Source organism: Poecilia latipinna, unplaced genomic scaffold, assembly GCF_001443285.1.
Source record: "Poecilia latipinna isolate Pla-1442-1.1 unplaced genomic scaffold, P_latipinna-1.0 Scaffold1877, whole genome shotgun sequence".
In the NCBI taxonomy this organism is placed as follows: domain Eukaryota; kingdom Metazoa; phylum Chordata; class Actinopteri; order Cyprinodontiformes; family Poeciliidae; genus Poecilia; species Poecilia latipinna.
The window spans coordinates 102,823-129,063 of record NW_015114493.1 but is presented as its reverse complement, the minus strand read 5'-3'; the positions used below and the strand labels follow the sequence as shown (position 1 = coordinate 129,063).

The window sequence follows — 26,241 nt, the reverse complement described above, 5'->3', positions numbered from 1 at the left end:
CCGTAGCGGGAGGCTGACTGGGTTCACCTGACGGCTCAGGAGGGAGAAGCTCCACGTCCTCCACGGTCCTGATCCTCATCAGCGTCTCCTCCAGCGGAGCCGACCGTTCAGAGCAGTCGGCTGCTTTTGTCTCTCTCAGGACATTTTCTCTTCCTCCGGGGACGCTTACGGACTCCAACACGCAACAGCTGTCATCGCTGTCGGAAGCCTCCGACTCGACTGCTGCGTCCTCCGTCGCCTCCTCTGGCAAAACACCTCCTGCTGCGTCAGACTCCTGAGCTTGATGCAGTTTCCTCCTACTGTTAAACTCTCTGAGGAGGGCTTCCTCTTCTGTTTCCACAACCTGACACTCCTCCTCTTCCTCACACACAGCCTGTGCTGCCTCAGTCACCGTGTCACTCAGCTGCTGCTGCTGCTGCTGCTGCTGCGCTGGTTCTGCAGTTAGTTTGCCTTTCATCCACGGATTCGATGCATCTCGACCATCCACCGCATCGTTCACAAAGTCAGGAAGCAAATCACCTGCCTCCTCCTCCGCCTCCTCCTCCTCATCGTCGTCATCATTGTCGTTGAGTGGAGTAATCAACTTTTGAGTGAGCTCTTTGTTCATCTCCAGCTGCTGCTGCATGGCTTTGCGAGCCTCTTCGTCATATTTGGCCATGATGACCTTTGACTTGGCCCACTTGCTGCTGTTCTGGTGTTTTAGTGACATCCTCTCCTGCATCCTGGCCAGCTCCATCTTATTCAGCTCCTCCAGGGCAACCGCTGGATCCAGCTTCACCATCTCGTCAAAGTGCTTCAGGAACTCCTTCCGCTTGGCCTTGTTCTGCACTTTGTGATACTTCTTGCTTTTGATTTTTCTCTCTCTCCGAGCCTTGGCCTCATAGTAGGACTGCAGGGCCCGGGCTTTTTGCAGCTCAGCACGGCGGATCTTGGCCTCCTCCAGGCTCATGGCCTTTACTGACGCCTCCTCAGCAGGGGTCAGAACGGGGTCAGTAAGGGGCTGCTTGTTGGCAGACAGCAGAGAAAAGATCTCCTGCTCCAGTGGAGTCCGAGCCTTCCAGCCCACCACCAGTCTCTCTACCGGTTTGGGGCCGGCCGGGTCCTGGTTCAGAGGGAACAGCAGCTGTTCGGCCCTCTGGTTCTGGATGATGACGCCGTCCCAGCGGCTCACCTCTGAGGCTGCCTTCTGGAAAGCCATGTCCCTCTGGATCCTCTCAGTCTCTTGTTTGCTCAGAGGAGATTCGATGGTTTTCTCAGAGAGCTGCAGATTCTTCAACTGCTTTCTGCTTTTAGCTGGGACAGCGGAGGTCTTTTCTAAGCTCCCGATCAGATCCGACAGCTGGACCTTACCGGGACCACCGTCAGGGTTCACAGAGAACTCGGACATGTGTCCGGCCGCCTCGGACCTCTCCCCCAGCGCCTTCTTCCTCTTCCCACCCAGGGACCTGATGGCCTCCAGCAATTTTTGCCGTTTTCGTTCATCCTCTCCCTCGTCCTCCTCGCCGCTCACGGTTTCTTCCTCTGCTCTGTCCATACCGCCTTGCTCTTCTTCTTCCTCTTCATACACCGGCTGTTGATCCCCCTCGCTGACGACAGGAGCACCGGAGCTCACCGTTAACTTCCTTTTATTACTTTTTTTCTTGGAGTCTTTCGCCATGCTGAAGACCACACAGAGCTCAATCTCACATGTGCCCCAAACACAAACGCTGTCGCAAAGCCTGGTCGTAACAAGAGCAGGAGTGTCGCAAAAAAATGTTTCCGTCTCTTTGTAAACTTTCCTCCCTTTGGGTTTTCTGAAGTCTCTTTCCACGAAGGAACTTCTCGAGCCTACAGGCCACAACATCAGATGGGTGACGTAGAAATCATTTCTTTTACTCAGATGAAATTATGTCGGAATCATTCAACTGTTTATAGAAAGCTTCTTCTTCTTTTGAATTTTAGCTGGCAACCAACTTAAGGTGCATTTACCGCCACCTACCAGATTGGAGTGTGGTCATCATTAGTTTGTAGAAAGCTTCACTATGTGATCAGATTTAAAGGGCGCACTCTTTCACTGCTACTGCAGAAAACGAAGTGGGCTACAGGAACAGCAAAGTATTTTTAAAAAAAATACTTGGCATACAAGTTAAGCTATATCGAATAATTTAGAAATGACAGTGCAAGTCACATTTACTTCTCTGTTAAAATAAGCGATGCAGCCTTTCCCACTTGTGTGGGCTGTTGCCCTCTGGGGGGCGCCATATAGATGTATGGATTTTAAACAGTAGTGGAGAAACACTGCAGTAGTGCTGTGATCACAGTACGCTCCAGTGAAACATTTGGTTTATCATAATTGCTAATGAAGTACAGTTTTAGTTACTTGGATGGAATGAGCGGGTGAAGGAGCTTCATGCTGTGGCCAGGCGGGCCTTTAAGGCTGTGGTTGACAGAAGCATGCTCTTATTTTGGAGTAGAAGAAACGGGCAAATGCACGTTTTAAATATGACCTACGTTTTATTAAAAGAAATGAGGATACAATGAAGTATAATTTACTCACAAGAAAAATGCAAAACAACTGCACACATGATTTCTGGAAGGAAATAAAGAATATGAATAATGATAAAACAGGTCTGCCAATAAATATCGACGGCGTAAACGGAGCAGAGGAAATTACTCAGATGTGGCAGAAACATTATTATGAACTATTTAACTGCGTCAAAAGCTCCCCGGCAGGTGGTATGGATGAGGTGTCTGCAGAGGACTGGAAATATTCAAGCAGAAAACTCTTTCCTTTGTTTGCTCTGTGTTTTACTGGGTTTTTAGTCCATGGCATTTCGTCTGATTCACTTTTAGCTGTTATATTAGTGCCTATTATAAAGGCACTAATATAAGCTGGCATAATAAACAACAGGGATAATTATCGGCCCATAGCGCTAGCCAGTGTACTATCCAAGGTTATGGAGAGGATTATATTGAGTATGACTGAACATTTTCTGCTTACTTCAGATAACCAGTTTGGTGTTAAATCACCCCATGCCACAGATATGTGTGTATTCGCTTTGAAAGAGATTTCAAATGGGTGGATAAAGTGCTATATAAGTTCAGTCCATTTAGAGGAAATGTGAAAAATATTTCACCAAGGACAGAGTATTGCTTTAATAAAATGTTACAGTATTCCAGTATTACTGACATTTCTCCGTCCTAAGAACAGGGAGGATCAACGACAGAACATTTCCGTTCACTGCACTTTACAGAAACCTACAAAATAGAGCAATGAAACAGAGAAAGTAGTAGAGAGTTCAGAAAAACGGCAAAGAAAAAGAAAGACTTACAATTTTAAGATGTTGTGGACTCGTTATGTATGTGACATCATCAGAACCGATGATGATTGGGATCGGACGCCTGGAGTGGAAAAACACTTATGGGTGTCTTCTTTGCCTGTACACATAAGGTGCTGTTTTTATGCAGACGTTTTGTACGTTTTTCATACTGGGCTGACATTTCTTTTACTCTGAGTATGCTTTTAATAACTACAACATATTTAAATGGTGTGAATTTACCCTTCTTATTCTTATTTTTCAGTGTTTACATTATTTTACCTTTTGTGAGTATGCATTTTATTTACCTGTAAGTTGATGATGGCACATAAATTTCCCCAATGTGAATAGAAGATGTTTCTATTATATTCCATTCTTTATTGTACTCAGTTTATTCTATTCTACTCATTCAGATGGACTTGTTAAATGTGAACAGAATGCCTCTCATGTTTAATTTTCGTATGTTTACAATTGTATTTTATAAAAAAAAAATATTAAGTTGGTTGAAAAATAATAATAATAAAAAATATCTGGATGTTTTATAGTTCTGGAGAAGATAAACAAGTGAGAATCAAGGTTTTGACCACAACACAACCTTAAGAAGACTAAATTAATAGTTTGAGTAATTGCAGGTTGGTATCCTAATCATTCCAGTTGGTGGCGGTAGAACACCAAAACGCTGCATGTCTACGGGACAAGAAGAAGAGCATCCAATATTTCAATCATGTGACGTAGTCATGTGACACAGCATCGCATTTCTTTCATCATGGCGGCGACTGCGTCTGTCTTCCTCAGAGTGAGAGCAGGATCTAAGGTTGGAGCAGAGTACGACCAGGAAGGCCAGCTGATCCAGGTAGCGTTCAGAACCCAGACGGGCTCCATCGAGTTCAGCTTAAACTACAGAACCGGACCGAATGAAAGCTGGACGAGGATAAAACTGGGGCTAGTCTCTGCTAACACACAGCTAACTGATTCTGATTGTGGTCACTTGTGTTATTCAGGTGGAGAGCAGAGAGGATGAGGAACAAACAGTGAAGCTGGCAGAAATCTTGGAGCTGCTGCTGGCTGCGGGTTACTTCCGGGCCCGCATCAAAGGCCTGTCTCCATTTGATAAGGTGCTTCATCTAATTACCCCCAAGCAGGGGCGGATCTAGGAAAAAAATATCTAAGGGGTGCTGAGAGGGGGGCAAGGATTTTTCAGGGGTGGCAGCATCATTCTATAGACTCAACATTGGACTTAATTTACTTGTTGCAAAATCTTGGTTTTAACTTGCATTGTTTCAAAATGAGCTTCATGTAGTGCTGAGGATTAAATATAAATTCTTAATATAGTATAGTTAATTATTTTTACGTCTTTCATACTGCTGCTAATTGATATGCATTACTGGATTGGACAGCGCCTATTTGTTTGATGCATTGAGTTATGTCCAGAAAACCATTCTATCCCAATGCAGGACGAGCAGAAATCTGTCACAAAAATATTAGTAGCGCCACCATTTATTATCAGATATAAAAGACGATTTGAAATAAAGCTGAGAAAACTGATGTTTGATAAATGAATTTTCTGTGATGCAAATCTATAAACGGTTTGGTTTCTGTTAGCTCTGTCAAGATGCAAGAAAGGGCAAATTTCTCTTATGTTGGTCAATCCTTTCATTTGTCTGTTCCATTTGCACAGCAGCATAAAAAATGTCTACAGTTTGATTTCACAGAAGTTTGATTTAATTGAAATTATATTGTGTCGTTTACATGTTCCCTTTATTTTTTTGAGGAGTGTATAATGGGCCATGTTAGTGATTTGTGTTTTGTTTTTCTTCTTTTTTTACGTTTGAAAAAAATGCCACACACAAAGTGTAATTTACATTGCTGTCTAATAAAGGTTTAACAAAATAGGTTTAAAAATTCTCAGCGGAGCTTGCTGTCTCTCAGTATTCTGCTTTTGATATTGAATAATCTAGACCAAACACTTTCTGGGCCCCCCTGTGGATTTCAATAGGGAGAGTTAGACTTTGGTTTTCTGCTTCAGTTTGGGAACCTCTGACCTAGACCATGGTTGAAGTGTTCCAGTTTTGGAGCTAAAAAAATTTTGGTTTAAGATATTATTGAATGATTGCAGAATAATCCAGAACAAGGGTTCCTAAATACACTGCTCAAAAAATAAAGGGAACACTCAAATAACATATCCTAGATCTGAATGAATGAAATATTCTTATTGAATACTTTGTTCTGTACAAAGTTGAATGTGCTGACAACAAAATCACACAAATCATCAATGGAAATCAAATTTATTAACCAATGGAGGCCTGGATTTGGAGCCACACACAAAATTAAAGTGAAATGTTCCCTTTATTTTTTTTGAGCAGTATATTTTCATGGCATGTCCCCCACAAACAGAATTAGATACGGGATGGGGGCTGCTTTGGGAATCCACAGACAATGCTACAACATAAAACATCAACTTGGTGTGTTTCTTTTCTAACTTTTATTCACTATGTAATCATTATTACATTAGTTTAGCATAAATGTTGCCTCATACCTTTTGATTTTTGTTGGGGGGTTTTAGCAGTGTTCTCCCAGTGTATTTAAAGCCTGGCGGGTCACCAGGCTTTACTTTATCATTGCATCTCAGCTTGTTTTTGCTTTGCTTTTCCACAGGTTGTTGGTGGAATGACCTGGTGCATAACCACATGTAACTTTGACATAGATGTCGATCTACTCTTCCAGGAAAACTCCACCATTGGACAGAAAATGTAAGTGATATATGATGGCAGTGTTCATGAAATCTTCTCAGCCATTTCTGCCAAACTTGCAAATGTGAGTGTTTCAGGCAGGACTTTTTTTGAAACATGTAGGACACTGTACTTGAATGCTGCAGAATTGCCTTTATTGAAGGGACATTGTAGTGACCTCTCCATGTTGACATGGAGCGTTTATACTTTTTGTTCCGTATATATTTGACACTGTCCTTTAACCACCATGGATAAAAATGCTGCACATACAACAAATTACAGCTGCTGGTTTTGATGAGGACAGCCATGTGCCTGGCAGTAATGTTTGTGATCGCTGTGAGATGTGATGAACAGCACTGACACCAGCTGCAGGACATTGAAGGGTTATTGTGATTTCAGTGTGTTGAGAAAGAAGATGAAGAGCTTCAGTTAGTAAGAATTATTTCTGTGTCTTATATATTTATGTTCATGTCAATCTTTGACCTTCGTGCTGTCAGTCACACTTATAGTGTTTATTACAGCCGGTTTCCTGCCTGGGTTTTTGTTTTGGTGACACGCCAAGATCATAACTGGCTTCCAGCCTTTCCTGGAAACGTGCCAGACTTAGGGAGGCATTTAACATGAGCATCAATATTCAGCTCAAGAGACATGCGCAGATGGACACTGCATGGTGGCACCTGTCCTTTTTCCTCTGGACAAATAAAGGGCCCTTCTGAAATCATTTTGTTTACATTGTAGTGTGAGGCCCAGGGCAGCATTTCTGGATTCAAAATGCTATATTACCGGTTGCCCCATGTTTTTGTAATTTTGCCTGACGAGTCTGCTTTTAACTGATATCCATATTTTCAGATTTATGCTCCTTCTGCATAATTGCAATCTTTTCACAGTGACAGATATTGCATTGCTTGTTTTGGTTGTTTATCTAATAGCTTTTATTGTGTGTCAGATTCTCACTTTAACTAAAGTACCAAAAGACCTACAAAATTTAAAAATCCGGTATTTCTGTGTTTACAATTTCAGAAGCTATAAATGTGTAACACTATGTTAACAGGAGAAATGTTTGTTTGGTTATTGTTGATGAATGTTCTATTTTTAATTATTCTTGTCCGTTTCTTCAGAGCCCTGACAGAGAAAATAGTTTCTGTTTTACCAAAGATGAAGTGTCCTCATCGCCTGGAACCCCATCAGATCCAAGGCTTGGATTTTATTCACATTTTCCCAGTGATACAAGTAAGACGCATACTTCAATTAGACATTTTAAAACGGCAAAACTATGATAGTTTTTACTATAATTCAGTCATCATTCACTTAACTTTGCTTACTAGGAAACATTAAAGCTACATAAGCTGCACTGTGTTCAAAGCCACGTAAGTTTCTCATGACAGACGGTTTGAGGGCGTGTTCAGGTGGCACCACTTCATTTAATTTGAAGGAAGTCTGCTACATCAGCGGTCCATACATCGATATCTGCCATGATTCATTAACTTACCAACACTTGGACTAAACGGTGACAGTTCAGGTGACTTCAGCTTTTAAACACAAACAACAGAACTCGTAAGCGGAGGACCCATGTCTCCTCTTCGGGCAGAGCCCAGCCGGGCTCCATGGGGCCACCAGGCGCTCGCCAACGTGCCCCACCTAGAGTGGGGCCCCGGTGACCCGCGTCCGGGCAAGGGAACACTAGATCCAAAGTTATTGTCCATCATAAGAGGTCTTAATTATATCTTTAATAAATTACTTCACTAGTTATTTCCAGTTTTAAAAGATTAATGACTGATTAATAAGTTCATAACCAAGGTTCATTACTACTTGTTGTAATTTGACGCTCTCCGCTCTCCATGGCACTCGGCTTGTTCTTGTCTTGCATGAGACATTTGTTGTTGTTTCAGTGGCTGGTGAAGCGAGCCATAGAGACGAGAGAAGAGATGGGAGATTATGTGAGAGCCTATTCCATTTCTCAGTTCCAGAAGAGCCATGCCTTCCCCGAGGTACGAGCACACGTTTAGAACCGATGTTCTTAGATCGTGCAGTTTGCAGATGGTGGGTTCTGCAACAAACTCTCATTTGTCAGTAGCAATATTTTCTAGCTGTGTGGCATTTTGCTGCCGTCAATATGCAAAGTGCTGAAAGTGCTTTATCGGTAACGGCTAAGGACAGAAAGTAAACAGTTGCCATAATAACACTGGTGAACTCTCTTGGTGTGGACAGGAACTTACTGCCAATAGTTCAATGTCTGGACTATTCAAACTGATGGTTTGAACAGTAACATGTCCTGGTTGACACCATCTGTTGTTCACAAAGCTGTTAATCCACCTCCTTTTCTTTTCCTGCTGCTCTTTAAATCTCCGTCTGCTTGTACAGTTAGGAAGCCTGGCGGAGACATGTTGGTGTCGGGGATACAATCCTGCAGTCGCGTCTCAGCAACACTCATTATGCTGCATTCGTTACGTTGCTGAGTCCTTGACTGGGCTTGAAGTTCATGCATCTGGTTAGCTAATGATCTCACTTTCCCCATTACAACGTGAGATTGTAGAGATGGTTTGAACTTCCTCCTCTTTGCTCCTGCTCTGCATCCACAATCCCTCCTTTTCAACTCCTCTGGGATTTCTGGCTTCAGCTGTGGTATTATTTCAGCTTTTCTGATGCTGATCAGCTGCTCCCTGTTGTAAACCAGCCTGTTGCTATGGTTACGCATCAGAACAAAATGGCAAAAATACAAAGATATTGCCAAAAATCACTCCAACCACACAGAATCCAGAACAAGAAGGAGTAGCCGTCCAAAAAAAGCTACTTTCTTACAAAAAAAGCAGAAATTAATATTTGAAAAAACTGAAAAAATCCCAAAGAAAGCAGAGCTACTCCAACCTGCTGCCAGCCTCAGCAGGGTTATTCTAGAGTTGTAATGTGGCACGTTACACCTTCAAGTCAGCATCTTACCTGTCACTATTTCTCTTTTACTTTCTGACTGAACATCAACTCATTTGAAAAATAAAATGGAGCTATTTCAATAACTGTTTAGTCTTTTGACAAATTGAAATAAAGACGTATGCATTATATTCCAGTCTAATTTAGAATCTACAATTTTGAATTTCTCACTATTAAATGTTACTTTCCATCTTATATATGTACTTTCATCTATTTAGTTCTTGTATTTTGAAACTCTGGTCTAGGATGAAGAACTCCTCCAGAGGAAAGACAAAGCTGTGAAGGCCGTTCTGGACGTATTGGTGAGCAGCCGCAATGCGACCGACGCAAAATGAAACGCTTGGTGTCTCTCATGGTTTCAAACTACGAGCAGATCATTCGGTTGCAGTTGGTCGGATGGCATGTGAATGAGCTCTGGTGTTTTTCAGGAAGTGTACAAACCTGAGAGGAAGTACAGAAGACAGAAAGACGCAGAAGTCCTCCTGGATGAGGAGTCCAGGATCCACTTTACTCTGCTGGAGTATGGCAGGTAATATTTCCCTCCAGGCCGCCGTGCGGCCAAGCTGTTGAGTCATAGCGTTCTACTACAACACAAAACGTGCAGCCCACCTTTTACAGGTAAAACACAGGAATGTATTAGTTAGTCTTTGCTGTTCAGAAATTGTCCCATAAATGTCAAAGCTGTACTGCTGTACAGCATCTCATTCCAAAAAGGAAAAACATCTAGTGGACAAAACGAGTAGAGAGAACAGACGGTTTCCCACTCCATCGTCTTTACTCTGTTATTTCACTGCAGACTGTTGCACAAAAGTTCCAAGAGGGTTAAAATTAAAAAATTAAAAAAACGGCAGAGAAACAACTTACCATGTTCCAGGAAACCTGTTCAGCCGCTGTCATTGTTGGCTATGCTAACTAGCCTGAGCATTGATGACAGGCTCTATTAGCTGCAGCGCAGCAGAGAGGGGCAGAGTGTGAGCAGCCCACATAAAGTGATGTTTGACAGCTCTAAGACCCGCCTCCTGCCTCTGATTGGTTGTTTCCAGTTGGCACTGGGAGAAGAGCTGGCTTTTTCCCCCCACAGTTTAGTTTCTCTCATACTAAACTGTCACAACATCACAGTTGACAGTTTCAACAAATATGTGTAACAAAATGCATATAAAAGTTACATACTGCATCTTTAACCATAATAATGAAAAGGGAGAGGGAGTATTTGTCCAGCCCTTCCTTCCCAGAAATGTTGGCGTCGTCGCTGCTTCCTGAACTGTGTGGCTCTTGTAAAGAGAGCTGCAGTCCTTCATCAGAACCAGCTCCCTCTTCTTCAGTGCTCCATCCACCTTCTTCCTCCAAAATTGCAGATAAATTGCTGAAATGCTCACCATTCCCTTTGCTTCTGTGCACTCAGCCTTATTCGGTCATGTTTTGACTAAACCTCATCACGTCACAAAATGGCGTTTGACCCTGTTACCACAGGAGAAAACGGCGTCTGAAAACATTCTGACATGGAACTGAGAGTTCATGACCAGAAAGAAAAATACCGCAGTTTCTTTCGATTTTTACAACTATATATCATTATCTTTGCATTTTATTCCACAGCATTTCATTGCATGCTTATAAAGCTCGTATTGGCTCAGTCTTTGTCAGGTTACCTGCTCTGGCCACGCAGCTGGTTAGATATGATGCTCATAGCTTACAGCTCTTAGCTTACTGTACCAGCGTATCCATACATTAATGCGATGGTTCTGAAGTATCTTTGCTCCCTCTTGGGAACATACTTTATTTTTTTTATGCCCACCCCAAACTGAAATACTGTGGCGAACCTGATAGCAGAAATGGACAAATGGTTTGTCCTTCAGTTCAGCTGTAACAGCAGCAACAGAGCTAAAGGTTCACACAGTAAGCTCTTAAAGTGTTGAAATCAATATATAGAAATTAAGATTAATAATAATGATTTACCTGTAAATTCACTATCAAATAAAGGTGACTGCAGCCAATAAAACCTTAAAGAAACTGGGTTCTGTTGTTGTAACGGGTCATGTGGTGGAGTTAAAATGTAACATCCCTTAGTCCAGGATCTAACGCGGCGTGTTGTCTAACTCTTTTAATGTACATGTTACTGTGCAGTTTCTTAAATATGCACATTCTCTTTTTCTGGTCACATTCTTCCTTCATCCATCCATCTCTGAACGTAGAATGTGTGAAGCTATGCTGTGAGTACTGGACCTGTGTGAGCATCCTCCTCTGCATGCCTCTGATAACAGCTGTGGAGACGTGTGTGTGTGTGTGTGTGTGTGCGTGTGTGTGTGTGTGTGTGTGTGTGTGTGCGTGTGTGTGTGAGAAGGTCTCCATGTTTAAGCATGGACTTGAGCTTAGATGTGAACAGTTTGGCCTCAGTGTTGATTTGTACCTGTTGTTCTTGTGAGGTTTTGTTTTAACGTCAGAGTTTTGACATTGCAAGCATCGACTAAGCGCATTTCTTTTTGTCTCCAGGAGATATGGACTAAATAAGCAGTGTAAACAAAACAAGGTGAGCATGAGGATCATGTTGCTTGTTGGCTTAATAAACATGTGAAAAGCTTGTGTCAGCTCGAGTTATTTTGTCAATTGAAATATTTTGCGCCTACATCTTCTGCAGCTGATTAGTTTGTGCCATGTAGATAATTTGAAGGAACATTTACATGGGATGATAGTTTTTGTTTTGGATGTTCAGCCTCATCAGTGCATTTTCTTTTCCATTTGTAGGACGATGAGGGTCAGGTCAGCGGGCCTCAGGCGATGCCTGCCAGCATGTCAGACGTGCTGGAAGAAGACAAGCTGCAGGCAGCAGAAGAGGTGATCACTCCATCCAAGTGCAGCTGCACCTCTGTGTCACTGACAAGTCATGTATTTAAGCAAGTGAAACCCATACAGACTCACTCCACACTCACCTGTGGCATGGTTTGTCAACAGCAATGCTAGAAATATAATTATTGCACTTGCTTATCTATTTATGTTCTATTTTTGGTTAATCATTCTTCAGTTTACCCCTGAAGGTTACAGAGCTCTATTTAAGAAACCCAAAAGATTAACTTAAACAATAAGTATGCACAGAAGCCTCTGACTTGGCTAAAGATCTGTTAATAGAACTGCTGTAATGTAATCGCCGAATGTACCAAAGCTTGTTGGTACATTTGGTACCAACAGGTTTCACAACTCGGATGCAGAACTTGTCTACAACCTTTGTTTCATTTTCAGCTTCTGTGGTTCACTTTCACACTGCAGTGCCAAACTGTCCAAACCCTTTAAGCAACCTGTTCCCCTCCTCGCCTGTGGTGGCGCTGCACCAAGAACCACTGAAGGAAACGACACAAAATCCTCTGACCAAGACGCTTGGCGCTACTTCCTTCTTCACTAAATGTACACAAAAACAGAGTAGCGTCAGATTTTAGTAGCTGTAGGATTTCTCTTTTGTCTTTGGTAAGAGTCATCAGGCCATTTCCTCCTCTGGCGTTAGACTGTCGTGACAGAAACCACTGGAGATCTACGCACAGAGTCGGTCCATCGGGACGACAGCCGTGTCTCGGGGATGTTACCTTTGCTGAGGAAGGCCGTGGTTAAGGCTACTGACCTTCTTCAACAAACACGTTGCTTCCATTAAATGCTTAGAAATGCCATCCGTTTGGCAGCGACTCCACCTTTTAGAAACCTAAGTTAGTTCAGCAGATTTGTACTTTTCTTTGGTCACACAAGCACATTTTTTGTAATGGTGGGTGATGTGCCCAAAAAAATATATCACAGTGTTCTAACAGGAACATTATTTTTCTTTATTTTCTGCATGTAAAGGTAATTTTATTTCTATAGCCCATTTTAAGCAACAGGGCAACACAAAGTGCTTTACAGGAATTAAAAGGAAAAGCAAACAAAATAACAAACCAAAGGAAAGAGCAAAAGAAGAAAAATAATATAATGTTGATCTAAAGTATGTAAACTTGGTGCTTCAGGGTTGCTAAGTCCTCTGGTCTAATTCCTTTTCTGGGTCGGAGGAATAGGAGTCTAAAATGTCGTAATTTTCTGGATTCTTGGTTTGTTATAATTCCTTTTCTGGTTGCAGTGACAGGAGTCTCTCTGCGTAATAATCTAAAAATTAATCAAAGAAGTACAATATTGGTCTAAATAGTGAGCACTCCACAGTCTCTAAATAATAATAGGGGAATGAAATAAAAAAGAGGAAAGGACACAAGAGGGCAACTTTCAGACAAAACAAATGTAAAACCTTGGAGAAACGTGAGGGATTCAGGCTGAAGTAGCAGCTGGCGTTTCACTGGTTACAACTCTGGATATTTTGTCTTTCTCAAAACATTTGGTTTAGTTTGAAAACTGAACAGCGCTAAGACTTGTTGGAAGTGCCTTGCAAAACCTGGCTTGTGCTTCCATGCAAAATAATTTAAATTCCTCACTATCTAATACCACAACCAAAGAGGATGTGTTATTCAGCTGCGGCCAGAAAGGTTCAGCAGATCAAGTCTTTTCATCGAGTCAGTTTGAAATAAGAAGACACTTGGGGTGAGCTGCTGTGCTTTGTGCTTGTTTTGGTGCAGGGGAAGCTGACTGCGAGTGCTGTGGGTCAGATAGTTGGACTCCAATCTGAGGAGATCAAACTGATTGCCTCGGAGTACGCTGGAAAGGTCAGCAAAGCATCACACCCATGTTGCACACAGCCAGCAGTCTGTTTCTATTACCGGCTCTATGGAACAAGACGTAGCGATGCAGGAGATGGCCACGTTTTGTGATCGTATGTCGTCTTTCACCTCGCAGCAGTTGGAGCGTTCTTCAGAGGAGCGGTCAGAGCGCTACGGTCCAGTGCAGCAGCACCGCCGGGCCGTCGCCTCACTGGACAAACAGATCCGACAGAAAGCCGAGCAGCTGAAGGAGGTCAGTGCTGCACGTCAGGGCATTTCAAATGCAAACTGTGTGTTTCTGATGTAGATCCCAGCCAGGGAAGTTACTGCAACCTGCTCACAGAGAGCACAGGCTTACAGCATCTTTCTGCTGTAAACTAGAGCCGGCCACCTTTAAAAATAAAAACCAGAAAACAGTTGGTGGTCTTTATCTAACAGTAATTTGACAGGAAGGGAAAGTCATGCGGCAAAGGAACCGAGATCGGTAGTGGAACCTCTAACCTCTGGGCTGCTCAACTTTATCTATTTGGGTTTGAGTTCGTCATTTGAAAATTTGTACTATTAGGTTGTTTTTTTGTAGAAGTTTTATTCTACTGGGTTCACAGAATCGGTTGCAAACTCTGTGCAGTATTTAAGTAAGGAGTGCACTTTATGCTGATGTATTTTAAGTTCTGCAGAGTTTCTTTTCTTCTCCCAACAACTGTATCCATGGCTACGGACGACATAAGTCCCTGTATGTCGAGAGCAGACTGCATAAGAACCTAAACTCATGTTTTCTGTCCTGACAGCTCAAAGTAAAGCATGCAGAGGTGAAAGCCTGCAACGAAGAGGCAAAGAGGAGTCTGCTGGAGGTAACTACTCCTGGCCAGTTTCATCCAGATTTCTCCTTTTGTGTTGTTTGTGCATCAGTGGTGATAACTGATTATTGCTGTGAGCGCCCAGGGTAACTACAGATAGATGTGTTTTTATTTGTTTTGTAACAATTGGATCGTATTGTACTGTGATTGTGACTGACTTGCTGTGAAACGATCTGTATTACTGCAGCTTTGCGTCTCATACAGGATGCAGCCATGTTTAGTGTCCCGGTCAGAAATGGATCAAACTTATAGAGCTACTTTAATGGTTGTAAAAAAATTTTTTAATACATTTAAATAAACATTTCAATAAACTCAAAACTCAAAGCGAAACTTTGAAAAACAAGGGTGATCATTAAAGGATAAGATGGTGTGAAAATTAAAACATCTCTGCCTTACAATAAGTTTTGTTTTTTTATTGTATTCAAATGTTGAGTTTATGTATTTAAGTTTATTTCAAATAGTTTTTTTTTGTTTTTGTTTTTTTTTGGTATGGTAATGCCGTAAATGTATGAATTTATCAGTATAGGTTGGTATATAAATGAGAGTTTATCATACATGTTTGTGTAAAAGTATTTATTGTTATGTACGTTTTGTGCCATGGCGCCTCGACTATCAGTGTGAGCTTTTGGGCTGCGCTCAAACGTACTTCAAAATTAGAAAAGCTCGACCTTAACCTACCTTGTCAAAGCTGGGTAGTTGTTTTGTTGTTGTTTTTTTCCCCAACACCAATTTTGAAAATGCAAACCTAAATGTTGTTCTAAATCTGTTCCAAGGCTACAGAACACTCAGTAAAACTGGAGACTGAGATGAAGTCCCTGGAACAGATGGAGGAGCAAGCAGACAGTGGGTGAGCCGTCTTATTTTTACAACGCAGGGCTTGAATTAATAGCAGGTTTGGAGCACAGGACCCTTGACTAGCGGCAGAAGTGATGTAACTTTTGTCGGCAGTCTGATGGAGAAGCTCAGGGCTTTGGTGACGATGAATGAGAGCCTGAAGCAACAAGAGCAGCAGTTTCGGACGCACTGCAGAGTGAGCACATAAACCAGCTGTTCTGATGGGATTCGTTTCCCCTCGGTCTTAAAGTGGTCTTTAGTGTGTTTTGATTTTATTTAGTAAAAACCTGCGTCATGTACAGGAGGAGATGGTCCGTCTGCAGCAGAACATTGAAGAGCTGAAGTCGGCGTCAGGACAGGACACCGAGGAGGAGCAGGTGCATGTCCAGCTGCACTAATAAATGCAGTGTTGTGTTAATTATTATAAAACCACGTCAGACCAGAGTGTTAAATGAGACCTTTTCTTTTCCCAGGAGAGGCGGCAGCTAATAGACCAGCAGTACAATTCAGACAGAGAGAAGCTGCAAAAAGTCCGCCTGCTCATGGTAACCACTGCTCTAGCATCACACACAGAGCGGCGTTCTCACCATCAGTAGCTTTATTATTGTCCCCAAAGGAACATTCCTCACTGAGCTGGGCGAAAAACATGAGCACACAATCACAAACTCGATCACTGCCTAATTGTAGTCCAAGCAGAAAAGGACACTCAGGAGAAAGGCATCAACACAGAAACCAGGAAAGCATCAGACTGAAATGATGTCGCATTCACAGCTAATTGTATTTTAAAATGCAGTTTTAGAAACATACATACATTTGAACATTGAGACCCCCACGAACAACAATTACAGAGCATCTAGTTGGACAAGAGCAATTAAATGATGATCGTAAAACTCAGTGTGAGTGATGTAGGGTTATTTTTGATGCTGATGATGAAAGTAAAACATTAATAGCAGGGGAGAGAGAGAACGATTAGTGGATGACGGCATTATGTCAGAAAGTCAGCAGCTGATATAGCAGCAAATCATCCAAAACTGGAGGGTAGTAGAAGGACTTCTGACCTTCGAGGCTGATGTGTGGTTATGGGTCAAGGCTTTGGTAAATGGCTCGTACTTGAACAGCGCCCAGAGGTCCCCAAAGTTAGTTATTCACGCACGGTCAGACGCCGATGGTGGCAAGCTACCGGACAGTAGCCACAGCTGCAGCCTGCAAGGCTGCCATGTGCTGACCGGGCCTTCTGACCCCCACCAGCAGGCAAGGTGGATGAAGGGCCTTGCCAAGGACACTTCTTCATCCGCGGAGCGGGAATCGAACCAGCAACCTGCCAACTAAGCTTTAGTCGAGCTTTAGACACAAATTGCAAACATTTTTTCTGTCAGCCAACTTCCACAGGACTGCGTTTGCTCTCCTCAGGCTCGCAGGAACCGTGAGATTGCGATCCTGCAGAGGAAGATCGACGAGGTGCCCAGCCGGGCGGAGCTGACCCAGTACCAGAAGAGATTTATTGAACTCTACAGCCAAGGTGGATTCCTCTTCTGCGTCGGATGTATAGTTACAGACGGTGTTGCGTCATTTCTTCACGCGGACCTGTAAACATGTTTGTTGATCTTGTCTTCCAGTTTCTGCCACACACAAAGAGACCAAGCAGTTCTTCACTCTCTATAACACCTTAGATGATAAGAAGGTCTACCTGGAGAAGGAGGTAATCGCTTTTAGTCTCGGATTGAATTCTGCCTGCAACAGTGATTTTGGTAAACATGTTCAAAACATCGCTGAAGAATAATAATCTCATTTAGGTAAATCTGCTGAATTCAATTCATGACAACTTTCAACAGTAAGTAAAAAAAAATATCTTGTTGAAAATTACATTGTCATATTGATGTGAAGGAGAGTGCAGCTTTTGTTTTTCATGCTCCCTGGTTGTTGGTCTGCTGAGTTTTAAACGGCTCTGCTCTCTTCCAGAGCGATGTCGTCTGCAGCTGCCAGGGATCAGTTCCTCCGACAGATGGAGCAGATAGTGGAGGGGATCAAACAGAGTCGCATCAAGGTGTTGCTGCAGCTGCATCACTGGCGTTGTAAGACATTCCCTCCATCTGCTGGGCCGCGTCACTAACGGACGCTTCTGCTGCCCGTCTGCCGTTTCAGATGGAGAAGAAGAAGCAGGAAAACAAAATGAGAAGAGATCAGTTGAATGACGAATACCTGGAGCTGCTTGACAAGCAGAGGCTCTACTTCAAGACCGTTAAAGATTTTAAAGAGGTAAGAAAGTCTTTAAGAAACTTTTGAATGCAATGAATTAAAGTTGCAAGCAGCTCAGTGCCGCTCTGGGACCCACAGTCACCACCACGTCCCCAACACTTTCACGCCGATCCCACACAGACGGTGCATTCGGTGAATCTTCTATATATTCACACATCTTTAAACTACATCTCTAAAGTAAAGATGAAGCAGATAAGTGAAAATCCCTTGGAGGATTTTGTTAAAGTTTGAGGTGTGTAAACCTAAATGCCCACCTACCTGTATATTTTAGGACAAACCTCCTTTTTTTGGGGGGGGGATCTACATACATACCAAGTTCCAGATCTCCATATTGCACGGTTTGGCCTTTCTCACGTTAGGGGGCGCTGTAGTGCAGTCTGGCCATTCCCACTTTTGGTTCCATTAAAAACATTTGATTTCACACAGGGGAACGTTTTTTGGTGAAGTTTGGTGAGCTTCCGAACGCGTTTAGGCCCCCAAATTATGTTTCTGGGGGTAAAAGAAAAAAATGAAAAGAAATTCTTAAAAAAACAAAAAACCAATAGGCCTTTGCGATGCTTTCGCTAAAGCTGTTCCAGAATAACTCCAGTTTATTCAGCAAAGCCCAAGTCCCGAAGCCAGAGCGGTACTCGACTCCCAACAGAGCGTACCTAAGAACATACTTCTTACTGATGCATTTGCAGACTGCAGAACTGGAAATTTTTTGTATTGATGCCCCAAATCGCAGCATCCAAAAAGCTTTTCTTGTAGCACAGAAAAATAAATTACGGCACAGAACAAATCTCAATCATGCCTTTAAAACATTAAGGCATTTGCTCTGAGTATTCCTTCAAGAAAAGAAAAAAAACTGAAAGAAAAAAGTGAAGTTTGGGCTGATCAAAGTTCCAGGTGTGTTAAGTTTTATAAAGTTTTCAGTAATCTGTTTTTTTTTTTTTTTTTCTATCACCAGGAGTGCCGTAAAAATGAGATGCTGCTGTCCAAACTGAGAGCAAAAGGAGCTTCCTAACTTTGTTCTTCCTGCTGGCTCCGTGTTTTCCCAAGCTGGCCTGAAGCTTCAATATACGTTGGTTGAAGGATCACAGAACCTGGTTGTTTTAGTTATGCTTCACAGGCCAGGAACCCGGTTTCTTAACGGGTGCCAATCACAGCAGATTTTACCATGAGCGTCATTTGGCTTTAGAACGTTTTCATGGGATCGAGGCCTTTGGATCATAAAGATTACAAATGACCAGCATGCTTTGTTGACATCTGTTTAGCCCAAGCCATTGGTGTATTATAACAAGACTGAACTAAACTATAGTGATACTGTACATTTTCCCAAAGCCAACAAAAGGTCTTTGACACACACCTGTTCCTGCTTTAGTGCCTCAGATTCTGCTGTCGCCGTTTATTGTAACTAGCTGTTGATCAATAAAATACTGGAAAACTTGATACCCAAAAGTGAAAGTGGTCATTGATGAGTCTATGAAATGAACAGCCGACGGGTTGTGAATGTGTACAATCTTCAATCTCCACCAGGTGAGTCATGGAAAGAAAATCTAAATCGATAAACGTAAAGATTCTGACATTAATGTGAAATATTCTTCTTCTTCTTCGGCTTTTCCCTTCAAGTCGTCTGTCTGCGTTTAGTCCTGTTCTCTGCAGCCCTTTTCTTCCCCTTACACCAACTATCACCACGTCCATAAATGGTCTTCTTGGCTCCAGCCTCAACATCCTTCTACTGATTGGTCCTGTCCCAATACTTGCACCTCTTCCTTTGTTCAGGGACTTTGGCGAAGTATATAACAATAAGTGTCTAATCAAGGAAAACAAGTAGGAATATTTGTTAAATGGAGCTATACTCTCTGCAGATTGATCATTGTTGGGGATCAAACGTGGCTGCTGACCCACAGGGATGATCAGAAGAAGCTTGAGATCTGGATTTACTCCGTCCACTTCCTGGGCAAATTCATACAAAAATATCCAAGTGTGAGACGAGGTGAAGGCTGAAGTCAGCAGCCCAGTCTCAGTTGTTTGAATAAAGATTTTATTTGGTCAAATCTAGACCCTGTTGGGAAATATGAAATTATTTGCTATCCCAAGTTAAAAGGTGCGTTGCCAACAGTCAATGAGAAACAGAGACTGAGACACAACAGGAAGTAGAAGATGACTTCCTATGAAACTGTACAGCTCATAGTTGTATGTGCAGATAAATATGAAGAATTTGATAAATGTATTCTATTTTTAAAATATAAATATAGACAAAAGTTCCATTGCTGTTACGTTCAACATGCACATCTCATATAATCCAAGAAAGGCCCTTCAATATATATATTGTATTTTAGTTGTTTATAACTTAGTAACATTCTTAAATTCAACAGATTGTCTTGTCTGAAAGTCCATTTGTTAAATGTGTGGTGCTCCGTATTTCAACCATGGTACAAAAGTCAGTGGAAACCAGTCTGTTAGTCTGAACTTAAACTCTTTTTGAAATCCACAAACACTTTAAAAGTTTGTAGTTTTCCCTTGCAGCCTCGTTTCGCTGACTCTGGATAGATTACAAAATCAACTTGAAACCCTTTTTATTTTCCTAGGCTTTCATACCATAATCTTATACTTGTTTTATTCTTTGTATAATTTTAAGGTTGATTTTTTTTTTTATTGTACAACACCACGACATTCTTCCCATCAGTTCAGGTCCATAAACTGCAGTCTTCTCACAGAACAAACCTGTCCAGGTCAGAGTTATGCTCCAACTCTTCCCTGCGTTTTTGCTCCTTGTCATGTGATCATATTTGTCTTCCTGAGTTATACTTGCTGTATATCACCGCAGCACAGCTCGCTATATCATCTCTCTGATTGTGACGCTAAACAGACAGCTTCCATCTTTCTCTCCAGTCCACTTCCTGCAGTAATCTGCAGTCTGGACCTCTTGAGCTATCTGACACTTGCTGATCTGTCTGTCCTAAAGAACAACATGGTGCTCTCTTCAGTAATCGTGTTTCAAATGTGCTGTTAGACTTTCTGATATAGACCTGATAATCACCATGCTGTCTCTTAGGCGTGTCCCTGTCGGCAAGCGCAGTAGAGTAGAAATAGGCATTGATAAACGGAGGAAAAGACGACGGGACATCATTCAGGGTTCCATATGTACAGTCAGGACTGTGTATCCAGGCTTGCTGCTGTTCCCAGAGGACATGACCTCAGTCCTGCCTGGCCTTCTGTTGCTTTTGATGTTACCAGTATATGGTCAGCTAGTGGGAGCAAAGAAGTCAGAAGAGGCTGAAGAGCAAAGTTCCCGCCTGCGGGGCCTCTGGAAGCTGCACTTTAGGGCATCCAGGCTGAAAGGAAAAGGTAAGTAAAATCCTTTATTTTGTAAGTATCCACATTTTTAATACAGCTATCTTTAAAGGTTTTTTCAATTCCAACAGTTTGATTTGGAGATCAGTTGTTTTATGAATATAGTTTGTGTCAGTATGGCGAGAGATTAATAATCAGCATCAGTTTCTTCTTCATGGAAACTGTTTGCTCTCTTCAGAATTTACAAATGATAATAAAACAGTTTTTTTTTTTTTAACATGTTGGGGGGTTTTGCAAAAGGAAAGTTTTACCTAATGACCTGAAATTTGTAAGTCATTATGTTGCTTGGTTCCTAGAGATGAGTAGGTATCACCACAAGGGGGCGCCTATTCCCCTTTTCCTTTGTTGTACTATTGTGCAGAGTAAGAAGTCGTCTTCCATGTTGTAGAGGAGAACAGCGGTGATGATGAGGTGCAGAGCAGTAAACTATCGTTACTTTACTCATGTATGAGAAAAGTTTAGTGCCGTGGAGACCTGGCTTTACGTGGACGAAGTGAAATAAAGTTAAAGTGTGGAATACTCAAGGTGTGCGTCCTGCCGTTTCGGGTTAGCGTGGCTAACCACCGCTGCTAACTCCTTCTCTCACCGCATCACCACAAGTTGCGTGACTCACGATACACCAATAGTTGTAGCTTCAAAAAATCTTGAACATTAAATTTTTAGTCTTATGCTGCTTTTTATTTTACAAACACAACATTCAGGCATTAAATACAACTTAGCCTTTATAAATAAACAAAACTGCCAAAATATGTGATCATAATCACAGATTTACTATTTTTGAGAAATTTATTTTGAAAACCTCATTAACATTACTTTCTGTCTCTACACTGAATAATAAGTTGAAACAAACACTCGATGATCATAAGACCCATTTACACAGTCAAATTTAGTCTGATATCCAATCTAGGTCAAATGGTCTAAACTTGTTTTTGTTTTAGCTTGAAATTCAACCATAATGGCGGTCAGATAGATAAGATTATTGTAGCTGCTGGATCAGAACAGGAGGACTTCAGCAGCAAATGAAGCTTAGGAAATTCAGCTCACCTGCACTGGAGTTACTGGAATACATGGGAACAAGTGCTGAACAGGTAGAGTCTGCTCTGATCCAGTGTTGTGAGTCCAGTCCAGTTTATCATTCAGGTGAGCACGCAGGTACCTATAAGAGTTCACCATCTCTATGTCCACTCCCTGGATGTTCACCGGCACCATTGAGGTGCCTGCGATGAGACAGGACGTCTGAAGGTGACAGCATGGGGAGTTGATGGAGAAGTCTGCAGCATAGAGGGAATGGTGCCAGGACAGTCCCTGTGGGGACTGCAGGCCAGGCTGTCAAAGACACAGGCTGTCATTAACATGGAGGGGAGATTTTCATGTGTCTCACCACATTTATCCATGCAGGGTCATGAGGGGCCAGATTCCTCTTGGCAAAAGACATGGTACACCCTAAAGAAGTCACCAGTCCATTACAGGGCAAGCTAATTATGTGTGAAATAAAATTTCATGATATCTGTCAATGTGTTTTTGTGAGTGTTCTGTGCGTATCTTAAAAAATATACTTTGGGAAAATTGCCAGTGATTTCTCTTCAATAAAGGATCAAGCTCCAGCCCAGTCAATGAAGTGGCCAAACAGCTTCTGCTCTACTGCCGGGCCGGAATTGGCTACCACCTTCAGATCCTGCCCAATGGCTCAGTGGGGGGAGTCCATAGACCGACTCCTTACTGTGAGTTCAGTCAAAATGAGTGAATATTTACACACACACCCCGTATATAATATATGTCAAACGCTCACACATTTATACACCGATACATAAGTGCCTTGCCCAGAGGAAGCTGGAATCGAACCTACAACGTGCTAAAATGTATTTCAGAAAAATACTGCACATTTAAAATATACTTTAATATATATATTTTTTCCACCAGGGTGTATCAAGCATATTTTTGGTGTATTTAGTTTTTGACAGACTTTTATATTGAGTTTGATCAAGCATGACGGTGGAATCTGTAGCATGGGTCTTTGAACACTTGAAGTTAGATTTAAAGCGTATTCGAACCTGGTCAGCACTGAAATCTTAAAATCCTTCAGAAATTGTTTAAACAAGATTGAATAATTGCTTGGAAACTGATGATTCTATATTTGCTTAGCACACAGGGAATGGGAGAGAATGAAGAAAAGAGCACACATTTCTGTTTTTTAAAGTATAAATAATTTTAAAAAAAAGGGTCTCATCATTGATTACCACACTTTGGATGCACTTCAAATGAGATTTTGCTGCACAATTAACTTATAGTCTTTGTTTGGTCAGAGTGGAAAACCTGTTCTTTGCAAGTGTTACTTGAACAGTGTCAGTTTAACACATGAACATTCACTCTGTCTGCATCTCCTCCAGGCTGGCTGAAGGTGTTTGCTGTGAGGCGTGGAGTGGTGGGAATCAGAGGGTTGACGAGTGGCTTGTACCTGTGTATGAGTGGGCAAGGACTGGCATATGGAGAGGTACGCAGTCTGCTGCACACAACATGTTAACTTGTGTTTATATATTCCCCGTTATGAGGATATGCACTATTGGTTAATGACTATTCGTATCTCTATATACCAGAATATATGAATATATCCTGGGTAATGGATACAGTGGTGTTTGTATTGCACAAACACCACTGTAAAGACGCTGCTGACCTTTTCTGATCTGGCAATAACAATGTGAGCATCGACTCCCCCCTCAGTCTTTGTTGCACACAAGATCCGCCGGCTCTTCCGCGGATGTTGTAACAAAATTGTTTTTATCACTTTGTGTGGTTTTTGGTAAATAAAGGATGTGCACAACTTCAGATGGGCTAAGTGCAAAGGCCAAGTTTAGTGTAAAAGTATGTTGCCCCCTAAAGGGACTCTAATATTCATACATTGAAATGAAGTCAAATAACAGAAGATTACTTTATTTATTCTTTTTGTCTAGGAGCCGTTTTCTGACAACTGTCTGTTCAAGGAAAATGTGGAAGAAAATCACTACACCACCTACTCTTCTCTGTCCCACCCAGGCAACTACCTGGCAATTTCCCACAGAGGACAGCTCAGGAGGGGCAACAGTGTGGGCCCAAATCAGTCCTGTGCTCATTTCTTACCAAGGAGAGCATGACGTCTGCCCATTAGCTCCTGAACCTATGACAAAGTTGATGCTTGTTATTGAATAGCATCCCTGGGTTTTTAGATAAGCTACATTCCCCAAACCACCCTGCTCTCAAGCAACTCCACTGACTTCTCACCCATTTCTGCACCGAGTTCAAAATTGTCTTAACATTCAAAGCCATCCTTATGTTACTCGTCTCTTTCACATTTAAACACCGTCTCACATCCTTCATTCCTCTTTTGACTCACTTCTCTGTTCGCCACGTCCTCGGCCGTCCAACCCGGGTCTACTCACCACCTGGATCTCTGAACATCATCGCTGAACATTTTCAAAGCTCTTCACAAAACTCATCTGTTCAGATTAGCTTATCCCACTTCACCGTCACAACATAAACACTTGTTTTGTATTTTATACGTCTTTCTAGCACTTTTTAACCTTTGTTCATGATGTGCTGTTTTTATTTTATTAATGTAAAGTGACCTTGAAAATCTTGAAAGGTGCTTATAAATAAAATAGATTGTTATTATTGTTGTTGTTGTTTTATTTAGATAATCAAAATCACCAGAACATGCCACTGGAATAGTAAGGATTCTTTATGACTCTTTTATGCAAATATGTTAAAAACTCCATAGTTTTAATATTGTCCTCATAGACTTTTGGGACGAAAGTGAAAGAATCTATGTAACTCTTTTGTTTTCATATCTGTTAAAAAATTCACTGTACCCTGAAAATAGAAGATGAAAAAAAAAAATCAAGTCCCTCTGCATCTTCCATGTGCCCCTAATAACATTTAGAAAAATACACAGCTCCCGAACCAAAACAGCCAATCAGAGTTAGGAGGCGTCTTTCATTCACGGTTGTGTAAGCACAGCGCGCACCAGTCGTTCTAGGGGGAGCTAGTGGTGTGCTGCTGCTAAAGGCGGAGAAACAAACCAACCTTTCAGGGAAACACCTAATTTCTGGAGTGGTACCTGGTCCAAAACCCAAGACAGGCAAACAAAAGAAGACCCACGATGCAAGGCAAGCTAAAGAGAGGAGGAGGAGCGCTTCATATGTAGAGGGAGATAATGCCATCAAAGAATTCAAAATGGATCCAGAGTTACAGACTGTGAACATATTGTTTGAGATGGAGATTTTAACAGACTGAGGACACAGCAAGCGCAATGCCAGGACAAATGGGAAAAATGGACAAATGTCCCATCAACGTTACAGGACTGATTTTGGATATAAATCCCCCCTGTGTTATTTAATTAAGAGACTCCTCCTAGTGTGCAGTTTTTGTTTTCAGTTCTGTTTTTTCTGTCTCTTATCATTTCTATGTATTGTTCGACCTAAATTTATCAATGAAAATAAAGTTATTTTAAAAAATGACATTAGTGGGGTGGGACCTAAAGATGAACAATGTAAAATGTCGTTCATCTTTAGTCAGCACTATTGGTCAGCGCTGACTAAAGGGAAGACTGACTCCCTCCCACCTCAGATCTCTGTCCAGAGCTGCAGGGCTCGCTGCTTCGCTTCGGTGACGGGACACACAATGTGAATGGTAGGCAATCGTCACAAAATTACACTGCTAGCAGCTACTAAAGTGTCCACCCTTTCTTCAAAGAAGAAATCTTACACAACTTATTATGACAAAAGTTAAAACACTCAACATTGTCTTGTACATAATCTCTAATTGGCTAACTCCAAGATCACCAAGTTTTCTTAAAAGATCGAGTCTCTGAGAACATTTCTTAAAAATATGGTCAGTGTTTTCAGCAAAGTTGAGCTGAATGTTCAGGAATGACCCGAGATATTTGCCTCAGTTTCAACAGGTCGGCTATCGAGTGAAACCGGAACCACTTTAAAGTCTCGTTTACTTAGCTCTACATCCTTAAGAACATGAGAAAGTATGGTGTTTTATTAGTGAATTTATCTTTTACAACTCCAGTAATACAGAAATTAATAGTCAATGATAAAGACTTTGTGGTAGTCTGATTTTGTGATGTATTTATATTACCACCCCACGCCACTAGAGGCAGTAGCAGACCCAAGAAGATTCATCTAAGGACCAGATTTAGAAGTACACAGAAAGCTACATAATTTAAGAACTGTGAACTCCACACCTCCATTCATTTTTTGGTTTGCCTTCGCCTAAAACACCTTACCTGACAAAAATGGCACTATGTGTCTGAAAATACATACTACTGACCTTTTAAATATTACTCAAAGACAACACAAAATGCTGTTTA

At 41.8% G+C, this 26,241-nt stretch overlaps 3 protein-coding genes across 6 annotated transcripts; 2 read left to right on the top strand and 1 right to left on the bottom strand.

Moving 5' to 3' along the window:
- Positions 1–4: 4 nt before the first annotated feature.
- On the bottom strand, positions 5–1,945 carry LOC106934875 (U3 small nucleolar RNA-associated protein 14 homolog A; the record flags this gene model as incomplete). The annotated part of the gene is made up of 1 exon (XM_015015016.1): positions 5–1,945. A coding segment is annotated over exon 1 (1,839 nt), but the record flags the coding sequence as incomplete, so codon positions are not given.
- Positions 1,946–4,011: 2,066 nt separating this feature from the next.
- ccdc93 (CCC complex scaffolding subunit CCDC93) lies at positions 4,012–18,988 on the top strand. Of its 4 annotated transcripts, none has more exons than XM_015015018.1 (23): positions 4,012–4,149; positions 4,298–4,411; positions 5,952–6,046; positions 7,144–7,255; positions 7,915–8,013; positions 9,196–9,252; positions 9,379–9,479; positions 11,140–11,157; positions 11,441–11,474; positions 11,690–11,779; positions 13,525–13,611; positions 13,742–13,858; positions 14,394–14,456; positions 15,236–15,309; positions 15,411–15,492; positions 15,599–15,673; positions 15,770–15,841; positions 16,707–16,815; positions 16,913–16,995; positions 17,090–17,127; positions 17,256–17,340; positions 17,439–17,552; positions 18,502–18,988. In XM_015015018.1, the coding sequence occupies exons 1-23, from the start codon at positions 4,063–4,065 to the stop codon at positions 18,556–18,558; spliced, it is 1,863 nt and encodes a 620-aa protein (XP_014870504.1). In that variant the 5' UTR covers positions 4,012–4,062; the 3' UTR covers positions 18,559–18,988. The 4 variants fall into 4 exon arrangements, with proteins under 4 accessions (XP_014870504.1, XP_014870503.1, XP_014870507.1 ...); XM_015015017.1 differs by having other exon boundaries at positions 11,438–11,474; XM_015015021.1 differs by lacking the exon at positions 11,140–11,157.
- Positions 18,989–19,871: 883 nt separating this feature from the next.
- LOC106934883 (fibroblast growth factor 4A-like) lies at positions 19,872–24,536 on the top strand. Its single transcript, XM_015015042.1, has 4 exons — positions 19,872–20,885; positions 22,484–22,612; positions 23,279–23,382; positions 23,840–24,536. Exons 1-4 carry the CDS (start codon positions 20,579–20,581, stop codon positions 24,017–24,019), a joined length of 720 nt encoding a protein of 239 aa, XP_014870528.1. The 5' UTR covers positions 19,872–20,578; the 3' UTR covers positions 24,020–24,536.
- The last annotated feature ends 1,705 nt before the right edge of the window (positions 24,537–26,241 follow it).

Coding starts and splice junctions, on each gene's coding strand:
- LOC106934883 (XM_015015042.1), top strand. CDS start 20,579: ATGCTGTCTCTTAGGCGTGTCCCTGTCGGCAAGCGCAGTAGAGTAGAA. Junction 22,613..23,278: donor CCATAGACCGACTCCTTACT/GTGAGTTCAGTC, acceptor CATCTCCTCCAG/GCTGGCTGAAGGTGTTTGCT. Junction 23,383..23,839: donor AAGGACTGGCATATGGAGAG/GTACGCAGTCTG, acceptor CTTTTTGTCTAG/GAGCCGTTTTCTGACAACTG.
- ccdc93 (XM_015015017.1), top strand. CDS start 4,063: ATGGCGGCGACTGCGTCTGTCTTCCTCAGAGTGAGAGCAGGATCTAAG. Junction 8,014..9,195: donor AGAGCCATGCCTTCCCCGAG/GTACGAGCACAC, acceptor ACTCTGGTCTAG/GATGAAGAACTCCTCCAGAG. Junction 13,859..14,393: donor AAGCCGAGCAGCTGAAGGAG/GTCAGTGCTGCA, acceptor CTGTCCTGACAG/CTCAAAGTAAAGCATGCAGA.